Source organism: Microcaecilia unicolor, chromosome 9 (genome assembly GCF_901765095.1).
Source record: "Microcaecilia unicolor chromosome 9, aMicUni1.1, whole genome shotgun sequence".
Classification (NCBI taxonomy): domain Eukaryota; kingdom Metazoa; phylum Chordata; class Amphibia; order Gymnophiona; family Siphonopidae; genus Microcaecilia; species Microcaecilia unicolor.
The window spans coordinates 151876497-151891521 of NC_044039.1; the positions used below are offsets into that span (position 1 = coordinate 151876497).

General features: G+C 43.0%; 1 protein-coding gene across 1 annotated transcript in view; it reads right to left on the reverse strand.

The window, feature by feature from the left end:
- Positions 1-15025, reverse strand: part of LOC115477307 (protein transport protein Sec23A) — a 192416-nt gene that overhangs the window by 151854 nt on the left and 25537 nt on the right. The window contains exons 5-6 of the mRNA XM_030214093.1: positions 14344-14580; positions 9032-9111 (exon numbers count right to left, since the gene is read on the reverse strand). Coding sequence (XP_030069953.1) covers positions 9032-9111; positions 14344-14580 — 317 coding nt within the window. The remainder of the gene's footprint in view (positions 1-9031; positions 9112-14343; positions 14581-15025) is intronic.

Here is a 15025-nt window from a genome sequence, read left to right on the forward strand (position 1 = left end):
CCCTTCTTGAATTTTTTGTAAAACTCTCAAGCCACAACTTCAATGGAAGAGAGTTCTATAGGGTGGGAGCCAGACAGCAGAAGGCAGAGTTTCAGCAGCAGTCCAGGCGTAATGTAGGTAAAGAAGACATTATGAAGTAACTGGTCTAGAAGAATACAGCCCATGCTGACAAATGTAGAAGATAACGGAATCCATGAGATAGAGAGGGCGGTTTAAGTAAGAGGCAGAGTGTGCTAGAATATATACTTTGAAACTGATCCTAGCTGATACAAGAAACCAGTGCAGCTGTATGAGCAATGGAATGTGATCAATCTTTTTAGCACTGCACAGATGAGCAGCTATACTTCCAATTTTTTTTTTTTTTTTGCTTTTCCTTCATCTAACGGTAAAAAGAGATTAGAACTGTTTGAGAAAACTTTAGCATTCCAGGCTGTTAGACTTCAGAAGGATTTTACTGTATTTTTTTTTGCTTTCTCAATCTTATTTGCTATTTAGGTCAAAATACTTATTCAAGAATTATGCGTAACAGAATTGATTTGTATTCCATCTTCAGCTAGTTGTTATTCCCAGAGGATTGTTCTGGTCTTTTGTCTTTGTGACCCACTTAGAACTGAAAGGTGAGCAGGATACAAGTCTAGACATTCATTGTTCTCTTTATGAATGGTATGTGTTCCTTCCTACCAAATATTGTGGTTCTCTTTTCGTTTCTTCTGATTTTTGTTTTAGAATTGTGAACCACTTTGCCCTGCTTGTCAGTTAAAACGGTATAGAAAGTTTGGAATAAATAAAGAAAAAAGGAAAGAAAAGAAAACAGACCTCTGCTACAGTTACAATGTAGAGGTCAGATACAACCTGCTGGCTAATCAAGGGAAATGCACTGAAGGAAAGAAAAGTATCAAAGGGCAGGAATACAAATCACAAAGCATAAGACGTTCCCACAACCCTCCAGTCCCAGGGATTTTTTTTTTGTTTTGTTACATTTGTACCCCGCATTTTCCCACTCATGGCAGGCTCAATGCGGCTTACATGGGGCAATGGAGGTTTAAGTGACTTGCCCAGAGTCACAAGGAGCTGCCTAGATTACAAGCACAGGTTGATAACTGGAACAGCCATTTTAACAAGAACTTCAAGTCTGGCATGTTTAGGTTCCCAAGTCAATGCAGATGTAATTAAATATCCTCAGAGACAGGACCTTTATAAGAACACTAGTAAAAAAAGGCCCATTTCTGTGAGCCATGAAACAGGCGCTAGCAAGGTTTACCTGCAGCAGCGTCGGAAGGGCGCAGCGTAGCAGCGTGGGGAGGGTGCAGGCGAGTAGGTTTGGTTTTGCGGGCGGCAGCTTCTGGTTCCCGGCGCCTCAGGTGTTCGGACGGCACTCCTCCCCCTGCGTAGCTCGGTGTTTGTCGCTGTGCGTCGGGAGGGGGGTGGAGGCCCTGCATAGTCCGCTGTTTCTCGCAGTGCATCGGGGGGGGGGGGGTAGCGTTGGAGGGCAGTGGAACTAGCGATTGGCTGAGTTTCATAGCCCCGCCCTCCACGTCATCACGTTGTGACGCGAGGGCGGGGCAGACACTCATGGGATCTTGCAACTACAAATTTGCATTTAGAATATTGGGGTTGTGAATTATGTGTGGATGGGGCGTGGCTGAGGGCAGGTCTATGAGTGAGAGTGAGTGGTGCTGACAGCCTAGAAGACTACAGGGCTTCAGTGTTTCCCTGCCACACAGTGAGGTTCTGAACGTTGGAGGTGAGAATTATTTATTTATATAGATGTAAAAAAAAAAAAAAAAACATGATTACCAGCTTTTTATGCTTACCCAAACAGTGCACATTAACAAGAGAAAGTAGCACCAAGTTGTTTTTCAGTTTTGTATTTAGTTATAAAACTGATTAACTACACAGGGTAAAGGAGTCCAGAAACTGGTCTACACTTTGGCCATTATACCAGTCTGATGCACAATCCAGAATAAAAAAAAGCACACTGATGTTACTGAATGTGAGGACTATATGCTCTGAAAAATTACAAAATCAAGAGCAATACATTTCTCAAATACAGGGCCGCAACAAGGCAGCCAGTGCGGCCGCACAGGGCTCAAGGGAAGCCATCCGTTGGCTTCCCTTGCGCTGATGTCAACAAAGTGGGAGGGAAGGAGCATATTATGTCAGCTGGGGGCATGTAGCAAAGAGCGCATTTGGTGCTTGCAATGCTCCTGCTCAATTTTCTTTCTACTATATAAATTTAATTTCAATTTCCCTATTAACACTAAACTTGACCAGTACTTGTGCTTGAAAACAATCACTGCAGGTTCCTTTCTCATAGAATCTAGCTTCTGCATGCCATAAGTTTGATTAAAATGCTAAATCTTCACCATTCCCAACAAAGCCTAGACATTCTTTAGAATTGCCCAAATAGTATCAAAGCCAAAATATATATAATAATCTTATTTATTTACTTATTAGGATTTATTTACCACCTTTTTGAAGGAATTCACTCAAGGCAGTGTACAGTAAAAATAGATCAAACATGAGCAATAGGCAATTACAGCAGTAAAAATATTCAAACAATAATACAAAGTATGGCATAATATACTACTTACAATGTCAACACAATACGTAATAGAACATTTTAATTGAAAGTGAAGGGTATAAGCAAAGACGGAACATATACAGTGGGGGAAATAAGTATTTGATCCCTTGCTGATTTTGTAAGTTTGCCCACTGACAAAGACATGAGCAGCCCATAATTGAAGGGTAGGTTATTGGTAACAGTGAGAGATAGCACATCACAAATTAAATCCGGAAAATCACATTGTGGAAAGTATATGAATTTATTTGCATTCTGCAGAGGGAAATAAGTATTTGATCCCCCACCAACCAGTAAGAGATCTGGCCCCTACAGACCAGGTAGATGCTCCAAATCAACTCGTTACCTGCATGACAGACAGCTGTCGGCAATGGTCACCTGTATGAAAGACACCTGTCCACAGACTCAGTGAATCAGTCAGACTCTAACCTCTACAAAATGGCCAAGAGCAAGGAGCTGTCTAAGGATGTCAGGGACAAGATCATACACCTGCACAAGGCTGGAATGGGCTACAAAACCATCAGTAAGACGCTGGGCGAGAAGGAGACAACTGTTGGTGCCATAGTAAGAAAATGGAAGAAGTACAAAATGACTGTCAATCGACAAAGATCTGGGGCTCCACGCAAAATCTCACCTCGTGGGGTATCCTTGATCTTGAGGAAGGTTAGAAATCAGCCTACAACTACAAGGGGGGAACTTGTCAATGATCTCAAGGCAGCTGGGACCACTGTCACCACGAAAACCATTGGTAACACATTACGACATAACGGATTGCAATCCTGCAGTGCCCGCAAGGTCCCCCTGCTCCGGAAGGCACATGTGACGGCCTGTCTGAAGTTTGCCAGTGAACACCTGGATGATGCCGAGAGTGATTGGGAGAAGGTGCTGTGGTCAGATGAGACAAAAATTGAGCTCTTTGGCATGAACTCAACTCGCCGTGTTTGGAGGAAGAGAAATGCTGCCTATGACCCAAAGAACACCGTCCCCACTGTCAAGCATGGAGGTGGAAATGTTATGTTTTGGGGGTGTTTCTCTGCTAAGGGCACAGGACTACTTCACCGCATCAATGGGAGAATGGATGGGGCCATGTACCGTACAATTCTGAGTGACAACCTCCTTCCCTCCGCCAGGGCCTTAAAATGGGTCGTGGCTGGGTCTTCCAGCACGACAATGACCCAAAACATACAGCCAAGGCAACAAAGGAGTGGCTCAGGAAGAAGCACATTAGGGTCATGGAGTGGCCTAGCCAGTCACCAGACCTTAATCCCATTGAAAACTTATGGAGGGAGCTGAAGCTGCGAGTTGCCAAGCGACAGCCCAGAACTCTTAATGATTTAGAGATGATCTGCAAAGAGGAGTGGACCAAAATTCCTCCTGACATGTGTGCAAACCTCATCATCAACTACAGAAGACGTCTGACCGCTGTGCTTGCCAACAAGGGTTTTGCCACCAAGTATTAGGTCTTGTTTGCCAGAGGGATCAAATACTTATTTCCCTCTGCAGAATGCAAATAAATTCATATACTTTCCACAATGTGATTTTCCGGATTTAATTTGTGATGTGCTATCTCTCACTGTTACCAATAACCTACCCTTCAATTATGGGCTGCTCATGTCTTTGTCAGTGGGCAAACTTACAAAATCAGCAAGGGATCAAATACTTATTTCCCCCACTGTAGATAGGTAAGAGAGTAAGTGGAGTTAAAAAGTAAGGTAACTAATTGAAAGAAAGTTGCACATGAGGTCAGAGAGATGGTTAAATATTATCTCAGCTAGGTAGGCGTGGATAAACATGACTTGCTGCAGTATGTGCAGCCCATGTCACTCCTTCTGTTTGTGAGTGAGACTAACAAGTTAGTTATTTCATCCTTAAAGGCCTGGTGGAACAGTCAAGCTTTCACCTTCTTCCTGAAGTAGAGACAGTCTTGTATTAAGCGGAGACTTTCGGACAGTGCACTCCAGAGTGTAGAGGCTACTCTGGAGAAGGCTCGCTTGCGGATATCACATCTTGTAATGTCTTTTGGAGAGGGTGTGGTTAGTGATAGTCCTTGAGAGGACCTTAGTGTCCTTGGCTGTGTGTAGAGGATCATCCTATTCTTCAGGTACTCAGGGCCATTTCCTTTAAAGGCCTTAATGATCATAGAGATTTAAATTTAGCCATATTTAGTACTGGTACCCAATAAAGTTTTTGCAAAAATGGTGTGATGTGGTCGCATTGCTTGCAACCTTCTATGAGTCTTGCTGCAGCATTCTGAATCAATTGGAGCTGGTGCAGGCCCTTTGTAGTCAGACTGTTGTATAGTGAATTGCAGTAATCCAGTCCTGATGTTATCATGCCATGTACAACTGGGATAAGATTTACCTTCTCGATGTAAGGAGAGAGGCAGCATAGCTGTGGCAAATAGTAGAAGCAACTCTTGAAGGTTGCTTGGATTTGGGGAATCGATTAAGTGTTGAATCTGAACTGTATTCCAAGGATTCTGACTTGTGATTTGAGGGGCACTTCGTACTTCTCAAAACAGATTTTGATGTCAGGTATGTATCCTCTTGTGTTAGGGACCCAGAGATGCTCTCTGTTTTACTTGGGTTCAGGCAATGTTTGTTATGTTTAGCCCATTCTTGAATTGATGTTACACAGGAAATCAGTTTCTTCAAGGCTGTAATCAGGTAAGTCAGGTTCAATGGGTATGAGTAGCTGCACATCATCCGCGTAGATATAGAACTGAATGTCCATTTACCAAATCAGCTCAGCTAGTGGCTTGAGGTAAATACTGAACAGAATAGGTGACAGTATCGATCCTTGTGGTACCCTGCAGGTCAGTGCCCATGGTGGTGATGAATTATGCAAAACATTATGGATTGTTGCCTGTCTGATCGATAGGATCTGCACCAGGCAAGTACTGTTCCATTGATACTTGTTTCTGTCAGTCGTGCTAGCATATCATGATCCACAGGTTCTGAGAAATCTAACAGTACTAGCACCGAGTGAATCCCCTGTCTCGGTATCTATGCAGATCATCTAGTAGTGTTAAGAGGATCGTTTCTGTTCCATAACCGGTTCTGAATCCAGACTGTGTCAGTCTGGATTCAGAACCGGTTATGGAACAGAAACGATCCTCTTAACACTACTAGATGATCTTCATAGATACCGAGACAGGGGATTCACTCGGTGCTAGTAGCCAGTTTTTCTCTTCTAGCCAATCATTAAGTTGAACACAAAATGTTTGTTCTAAAGTTTCCTTAGAAATGGGATGTTGAATACTGGCCAGTAACTTTCAAGTCTGTCCTGGTCAAGGTTGTTTTTCTTCAGCAAAGGGTGAACCACTGCCCTTTTTAATGCCGTTAGTAGCTGCCCACTGGAAAAAGAGGCATTCATAATTTTTGTGGCACTTTCTATGAGGCCGATACTCAACTGCTGCACTATCTTTGATGGGCAGGGATTGAGGGAGCAGGTAGTTGGTCGAAAGTCTCTTAGGATTTTGTCAAGGCTCTCCTCTGTCATTGGGTTAAAAGTGTCCCATCTGTCTCTGTCAGGAGGGGGTGAGTTTGTGATCTCATGGTTAACTGATTGGAGACTGGGTGGGATTGACTGTAAACCTGGTGGAGACTTAATTTTGTTGGCAAAGTATGCAGCAAAATCATTGCTGTTCAGTTTAGACTGGGCAGGCTGATTCTCTTGTGGGGGTTGCAGTAGGCTGTTTACTATACTGAACAACTGCTAGGTTGAAATGGCAGCCTGTGCAATGTACTGAGAGAAATATTGTTTTTTGGTTGTTGTTAAGGCTTGGCAGTACTTTGTCATATGCTTCTTACAGTTTAACCTGTCTTCATCCAGGCAAGATTTACGTCATCTCCTTTCCTGTTTCCGTCCTTTGCGTTTAAGGATCCAAAGTTCTGGAGAAAAACAAGGTGAGTGTTTGTGAGTGGGGCATAAGACCTTTTTTTAGAGGTGCTGTTTTCTCTAGGGTCTTGGCTAAGTGTGTATTCCAAATGTCAACTTCAGAGACAAAAAAAAAAAGCTGACTGTTGAGAATTTCCTAGAGACCTTGCACTATCTACATGTGGATGAAAAGAAAACTACACTCTGGGAGGTGCCATTTGTTTCAGGTGGTCACTTAGGGAAAATTTAATTAGAAAATGGTAATTAGGGGTGCTATTTCAATACTTTTATCCCAGAATTCTGGGATACCCACCCCTTTGTAGAATACCAGGTCTAGTACATGATCGTTTGTGTGGGTTGGAAAATTGATCACCTGTGTAAATCCTAGTGCTGTCATCGTGTCCAGAAAGGCAGCTGTGGTGGTATCTGGGGTTTCGATGTGTAGACTGAAATCTCCCATGACCACCATCCTAGGGTAATTCTGGGTTACTTGAGTAATCAGGTCTAGTTCTTGCACAGATAATGTGTTTTTATGAGGTGCTCAGTATACCATGAGCAACCAGATTGCTTTCTCCTCTTCAAGTTGGATTAAAAGATATTCTGATTCATGTAGCTAGGGGATGGATATTCTGTGCAGTTTGATTGTATCCCAAATCAAGACTGCTACCCCTCCACCCCATCTTCCTGGTCTTGGTTGATGTTGGATGTTGAAAACCTGTTGAGCATAGTTCAGCCAGTGGTAAACCCCCACTTTCATCTAGCCAGGTTTCACTTATTCCTCAGATGTCAAGATGCAGGATTTCTTTGCAGCTCATCTGGCATTCACCAGTCCTATATTTCCCAAGGGTGGTTTGGGGGTGGTGGGGGTAGCTTTGGTGTAGCAATGAGGTGATCTTTTAAGTACTGTTATGTAGGTGTTTGACCTCGTGCACTTTTGTCTTCTCTTTGGTTGGTGGGGATTATGGTTTCCTCTCCCACACACCACTGGGATTGAGGTCTCGTGGTCTGCCGGATCAAGGCACATTTTCTGTGTCAGAAGCTAGTCAGTCAAAATTTCACTGGGTGGCACTGCAGTCCACCTTGTGGAGTTCACCCTGTGGATCAGCGATATTACTAGTTAGCAATGCAGGGTTAAAGCTTTACATAATCTAAAAGAACAGACCTTTTTAAAGTTGTAAATTCAGACCAGGCCTGTGAGATCAAAGGCTTCCAGCAATAGAGAAACAAATAGCTGTACTTAGCATTTCTACGTGAATTTCTTTGGAGACTTAATGCAGAGGGAGTTGATGGTTAACTTTAGTTTTAAGGAATCTAACAGATTCAGAATTTTAGAAATAGTTACATAGGTAAAATAAAACTTTAACTCACAGATTGCAGGTTTGAACTTTATAGTTTCTCATTTTGATAACCTTGAATGGTACAACTGATGCAGACTGCTGTAGGCTTTTTCTTTGTTGTCCAGGAGGAGGGTTAGATGTAAATATAGATCCAGCTCCGATCACAGGACATGAGGAGAGTTATTTGTAAAACAAAGGGAAGATAAAAGTTTCCTTTCCCCAGCCAAAATAAATGAAAGAAGTTCAAAGTAAAATTGAGGGCTGGTGCCTCAACACAGACTAAGCAGAAATCAGTAAAGGTTTGGGTTGTAAATAAGTAAAAAGTGTATTATTTAACCTAAGTTGCAGAGCCTGATATGAACCCAGCCAGCCACCCACCCACCTCCAATCTCACGAGACTGCTGCAAGAGGTCACAGCTGCCATTTTGAAAGTAGAACCAACATGAAAGAGCAACTGGGGATCACTCCTGCCCTGAATAAACTCCTAGACCACAAGGACAGGTCCAAGATGGGGTTTCTACAGGTGGGGGGGGGAAGAGAGAGGCAACTCCTTTTTGAAGGAGAGTGGGAGGGACAAAGACAAACAGGACAAAGCAGAAATTTTCAGCTTCCACAGAAAACACATGATCAGTTTCGGCTATAGCCTTTCAGCTGAAACCAGGCAGAAAAAGGATTCTGGGCCAGTTTCAGCACCATAACCAAAACCGAAATTCAGTCGGTCTCTAGTATAAATGTCCACACCTGCAAAGTAGGCACAAATTCTGCCACTTAAACTATTATTTTATGTGCACCTACTTATTTTTTTTAATTGACCTAACACAATAATCATCACTTATAAAATTACCCTCCTTATGTCTGTGTGCTGAGTAAACATTTGCATGAGATTCTAACTTCCTTTTTGTAAAGAAATGTAAAGAGATACCTCTGAATACTATAACGTCCAGGTACTGCAGAAATTGTGATATTTCCATGCATTTGGAGCTTCCTTCTGTACAGATATGGCAGGAAAGATCCAGTACTGGACAGATTCAGATAGCTTTGAATTCTAGTAATAATGCTTAATTCATGTCATCTTATTGTCAAAATTTCCCCTGCTGCTTTCTATACAACAGATAATATTTTCTTCAAATTAGATCTATGATCAAATCCTGCTACTACTAAGTCTCAGTGAAGCATCCAACAAAAATGTTTTGTTTTCTACAGCTGTAATAAAAGAAATGTACCTTATCATTACCTGTTAGAAGGAGGTGGTTGCTGAACTTGAGTACCACGAGTTGTTTGTGACACTGGTGCTTTAGCAAGTCCCAACATTTCCTGTAATTAAATATTTTCTTCATTACTGATTTTGTAGTGTAAACAAACAAAAAAATAAGGGAGCCACTATAAAAGTGTGTGCGCGCGTGTGTGTCACATACTTGCACTTCACATTTATCACATGTATTCCAAAAGAAAGGCACAAATGATAACAGGTTCCTGCATACAATGGGGTAAACCCAGGAGTACATCAAACATATCCAATAAAATCCAAAGCCAAAGGGCAACCCGATTCCAGTTGCCGACTCAATCCCAACCCCTGCCCCACCAGCAGCCCTCCTTAGTCTCCCTCGCAAATCTTCCCATCCAAACAGCAAATTGCATCTACCTTCCCTGCCAGCTAGTCAGCTACCAGCTGCACTTAAAAATAAAATCCCTTCCATGCTCTGGTCCCCTCCCTCTCAGTCAGCCACCAATTCTTCCTCCCCATCACATGGACCCTCGCTTCCAGTTGGGGATATTCCCAAAACCCAATCTCTGGGACAAAAATTCCTGCAGTTCACTGTTATGGATCATAAAGCTCTGCCCCTTCCTGGCTTCCCCATGGGAGAAATAGCCTGAGAGCCCCACAATACTGATTCTGTTTCAGACCAGCTCCTTCACTAACCTACAGCTATGTAAAGTCAGCAATCATGTTTCAGGAATGGTTCAACTGGAAAGAAAGAACATACAAAGAGGAAGTTAGTGAAAGCAAGTGGTAGGATGGAAGTGATGCAGTGCTTGCCTGAAGTAGGCTTTATATTGCTGGTACTGAGGGAATCATGTGACTTTGACATGATCATTAAATTACGTGCAAAATTCCACAGGAACAGAATCACAAATTCTTCATCATGCACCTAAGGGGATAGTTTATGAAATAAATTTTATTAAATACAAACAATATAAAAAGGCAAGGAAAAACAAAGCTAGTACAACAACAACAATTAGACCGGCAGCCAACCAAGAAATTAGCAATGAACAAAGTAACAGCGATAAAGTCTACAGCATCCTTGGAGAACAACTTTAAAAAGACATTTCTGTTATAAACCCCTACCACACCTACAAAAGGAGGCTTGGACTCTGATAGCCTTCCCCCAACTCACACTATTCCCAACCCAACTCCCCTAAGTCACTCAGGCCCAGATGCACTAAACGTTTTTGCTTGTTAAATGAGCCTTTAACGAAGAACTTTCTACCCGTTGGATGCACTAAAGCCCATTTTCCGACGATGGTAGCAGCTAACGAAAACGGAATGCAGATGAGCAATTAGTCTACAAACCCTATTGAAATGACATGCACTAACATTTTCCGATTAGTTTAATGCACGAAAAGTGAACAAAACACCCTGAAATCTAACGAGAGGTCTGTACCTCTCGTTAGGGCTGTCCGCTAAAACTTTTAATGTAAAAACAAACAAAAAAAAAAAGAGGGGGCGAAAACGCGCGTCAGGGGCGTCCTTTATTGATGCCCCAGGTCGCCGCTGCTCCCCTCTCCGTCTACACCAATATAAAAGTACAAAAAAAAAAGGATCGGGAGGGGGGCAAGGGCACTCGTCCGGAGCGTCCTGTATGGACGGCCTTGCCCCCCCCCCCGCTGCTCCCAGCTTTCCGCCGCCCCCCCCCCCCCCCCCAACGAAAAAGCAAAATTTTAGTAGCCCCGGTCCCCCTCCCTTCCTGTTCCTCTGTTTTGCCAAAGTTCCGCCTCCCGTTATTCCTCCACCCCACGTCCCACCCCCGCCCCCCCCTGAGGTCGACTACGCCGCTCCCCCCCTCCACCTAGACCCCCCTCCGTATTACGGGCCCGGGCAGTGCCTCTCACCTCTTTCTGAAGGCGCTGCAAAGGCAGGAAGATCTGTTGCATCGTGTTGGTCGCAGAGTCTTCATGACGTCTCTTCTTCCCTGGCCTAGTCTGTTGTTGGTCGCAGAGTCTTCATGACGTCTCTTCTTCCCTGGCCAGGGAAGAAGAGACGTCATGAAGACTCTGCGACCAACACGATGCAACAGATCTTCTTCCTGCCTTTGTAGCACCTTCAGAAAGAGGTGAGAGGCGCTGCCCGGGCCCGTAATACGGAGGGGGGTTGGGACACGGGGTGGAGGAATGACGGGAGGCGGAACTTTGGCAAAACAGAGGAACAGGAAGGGAGGGAGGGGGGCCGGGGCTACTAAAATTTCACTTTTTCGTTGGGGGGGAGCGGCGGAAAGCAGGGTGCAGCGGGGGGGGGGGGGGGCAAGGCCATCCATACAGGACACTCCGGACGAGCACCCTTGCCCCCCTCCCGATCCTTTTTTTTTGTACTTTTATATTGGTGCAGACCGGGTAGCCACGTGTATGTGTTGTGGCTTTTTTTTGTTTGTTTTGACGTTTGCGGCTTGCGCAGAGCAGCCAGCATAACGCTTGGCTGCTCTGCGCATGCTTTAGGGGCCGTTTAACGATGGGAATTGCGAATGTGTGATACATCCTTCTTTTCAATACTGCACCGAACATTTCTGAAGCGTTTTTTTTTAGCATTCTTCGTTTTTTCAAATTCGCTAAGCACTTTTACGATTTTGATTTTTTAACGTTTGGTTGATGCATCTGGGCCTCAATTCCCCCAGCATCCAACCCACTAACCAACCTCCCAACCTGACCACCCTCCCCCAACAAAAAGAAAAATAGAGACATGTACTAGAGATAGACGATGCCCTTATGGAGCATTCCGTTACTCTGAAAGCTGTTAACTTATTCAAGACAATGCTCCCAATCTTTGGGTTAAGAGACTGAATAATTATTCCAAACTGCTAAGAAGCACCTGGAACGTTTACTAGTAAGGTAAACGTTCATCATCTCTCACATCATAAAAGTATGCAACAGATTTCACCACTGCCAATAAGAGGGGCTCTCCAGTTGTACCATTCTTGGAGTATGCATTTTTTTCCTCACCAAGGCTGCCTTGCAGAGGAATAACATAGGGCCTCTGCCTCGTATCCCTAAGTCCCCTTCCCAATTCAAAACCCAAACTGCAAAAGTAAATTTGAATAAGGGGATAGTTTATACGGAGCTCCCTAGTTTTAGGTTTTAACAATGCACATAAATGACCTCTTATAAAATACCAACTAGTGTGAAAACACACACACATTTCATAGCAAGTACGTTCACTGTGGGTGTGCACAGGGTGAAGTATGGATGGAGCATTGGTGGAGTCTGCACTTACACAGCAAAGACCTGTACGCTTCATCTAGTCTTCCCAACAAGGTGGCCAGGTAGATTATAAAATTCCTTAATTTACACATGTATTAGCAGAAAGTACACGCTAACATTTACACCAGCCCTCGAGCTTCTTAATTGCTAGCACCTGCACTAAGCCAAGTAGGCATCTACCTTGCTTTATAAAGTAGGCATGACATTATAAAATTACCCTCAAGGTCTTTATGACTAAACACAAAAGGTGGGGGGACCCTCAATGAATCAGAACCTTAAAGAGACTGGGACTCCTTGTTCTCTTTCCCACTTGAGATTCCAGCAGTAACTCCAGAAAATTTATACAAGAAGTTAGATCATATAGGTGCTCATTTTCAAAGCACACAAAGTTACATAGGGAGAGAGGTTGAGCCTTTGCCTGCACAGAATTCTGTATAGGAAGTGCAAGTTAAAGTTCAATTTGATATATTGCAAATTTTCAGAAAGAAATCTAAGCAGTGTACAGTAAGTGCAGAATTCTGTGCAAAACCAACATTACACAATAGGGCAGAATTCCTCCCGGAATATTTTATCAAGACAAAGGTGCTTATGTGCCTTTATAAAATAGATTCCCAGATCTAGCCCGGCAGTGCACTAATTGAAATGCGCTATTTTACACCTGCTCCAAAGATGGTGTAAAATACTTTGCAATTTTGCCGATGCCCTCCATTGTGATCATCTACATGCAGTCCATGTAAAAATATACATGATCTTTCAGCATGCATATTTTATTAAGTATGTATGCAGCTATGCATTAAAAAAGGCCTTTTCTGTACATAAAACAAGATTTACACGTGGAAAGTCTTTTATATTACTCCATCGAATTTCTATATGCTGTGGGATTTCTTCTGCCTGAATCTGAAGTTTTCAGAACTAGGTTTCGGCCAAAGGGTTCCCTGAACAGCTTTACTTAGGCTATGAAGTCATGTCATTGTTGAGTACACTTGCTACCCCATGCAGAAAAAAAACAGTTCCTCAGAAAGCAATAAAGATGAATAAATAAGTAGGGATGACCATAAAACAAGAAGACCTGGTTCACAATAAAGGCCTTTATTCTATATCCAGCAGCACAGTTTCATGACCCTGTTAGTGGTTAGATACAGCCTACACAAAAAGTCTCAGGGACACAGGTTTGTGAACATATAGCACTGGTCATATACACGTTAGCTAAAATGTTATCCATATCTTCTCAGCATTGTAGTCTTGGAGAACCTGAATCCATGGCACAGGAGAAACTGGCCTGAGCCCAGCCACTGCTCCCTAGAAATGCAAACCTTGTCACCTCTTGACATTTTTATTGAAATTATTTTTTTTTTAACAGACATCAATGCTGTACTCGTAGTTAGACCGTTAGTAAATTTACTAATAGTTGGAACCTCTGAATAATACTGACATGGGAATAACAATGTATATCAGAGGAAAAAAGAGGGAATGATTATCTTCCAAAAGGGAAAGGGAACGGAACTTGATATACCGCCTTTCTGTGGGTTTTTATTTGCAACTACATTCAAAGCGGTTTACGTATACAGATGCTTATTTGTACCTGGGGCAATGGAGGGTTAAGTGACTTACCCAGAGTCACAAGGAGCTGCAGTGGGAATAGAACCCAGTTCCCCAGGATCAAGTCCACTGCACTAACCAAAACCATTAGCCATCCACTGAATACCGAAATACTGCTTTTTTTTTTTTGTTAGTACTTTTACTTTAAATTACTTTACTCAAGTTGTAATGGTCACATGAAATATATTACTGTAAATAGCAGAAATTCCCATCCACCAATCCCATCTGTCCTCCCACCAGCTGCTTGCATTTCCCAATACACAAACAACTTATGTGGTTGGGTGATGTGCAGCCACTCTGCCACATCATCACCGCCACTAACAGACAGTATGTACCACTGTGCACTACATGTCATCTGCCCACGTTTGCAACCAGGGCAGCAGCAGACATGACCAACATCACACAAACACACAAACTCCCTTGTATACGTTCAGGAACATGAACTGGATATTGCACATTTATTTTCTTGCAGAGTACCTGAAGTTGCTTTGCAGTCAGATCTTTTGTCCCGCGGAAAACATAGCTTTTGGAGATTCCTTCACAGCCAAGCTCATGGACCTGCACCATCCTCCCAAAGGTAATGAGACCCACCAAGGCAGTCGGCGGTAAAAGACTTAGTGACATCTGCATAGATTCCTTCAGGGCTTGTAAGTCTTCATCTTCCATACATGTGTCCACAACATACAGAAATATTAATGGCATCTGAGGCCCACGCTATAGAAAATAGATGTTAAGAAAATTAAATTCTGAAACTGTGGTTCCCAAACCTGTGCTCTGGTATCTCCAATTGGGTTTTCAGGACATGAACAATGTGTATGAGAGATGGATCTGCATACAACTAAGGCAGTACGTACATATACACACACAAGATAAGTATGTGTGTGTGTGTGTGTGTGTGCGCATGTACATGTATGTATACTGCCTTAGTTGGTAAAAAACCAGGAGTTCCAGAGTGAAGATGAACCAAACTTTATTAATCAGTATATTGACTCGACACAACGTTGTGTTTCGGCCAAAGGGCCTACATCAGGAGTCTAAATACTTGAGTTGAGACTGATAATGATGATCCAGAATTAGCAATGTTGTAAAATCTGGCTCACGCTTCAGAACAAAGGTCTTTTTTAAGACCACTATAATACAGACTGTATTTTACAACATT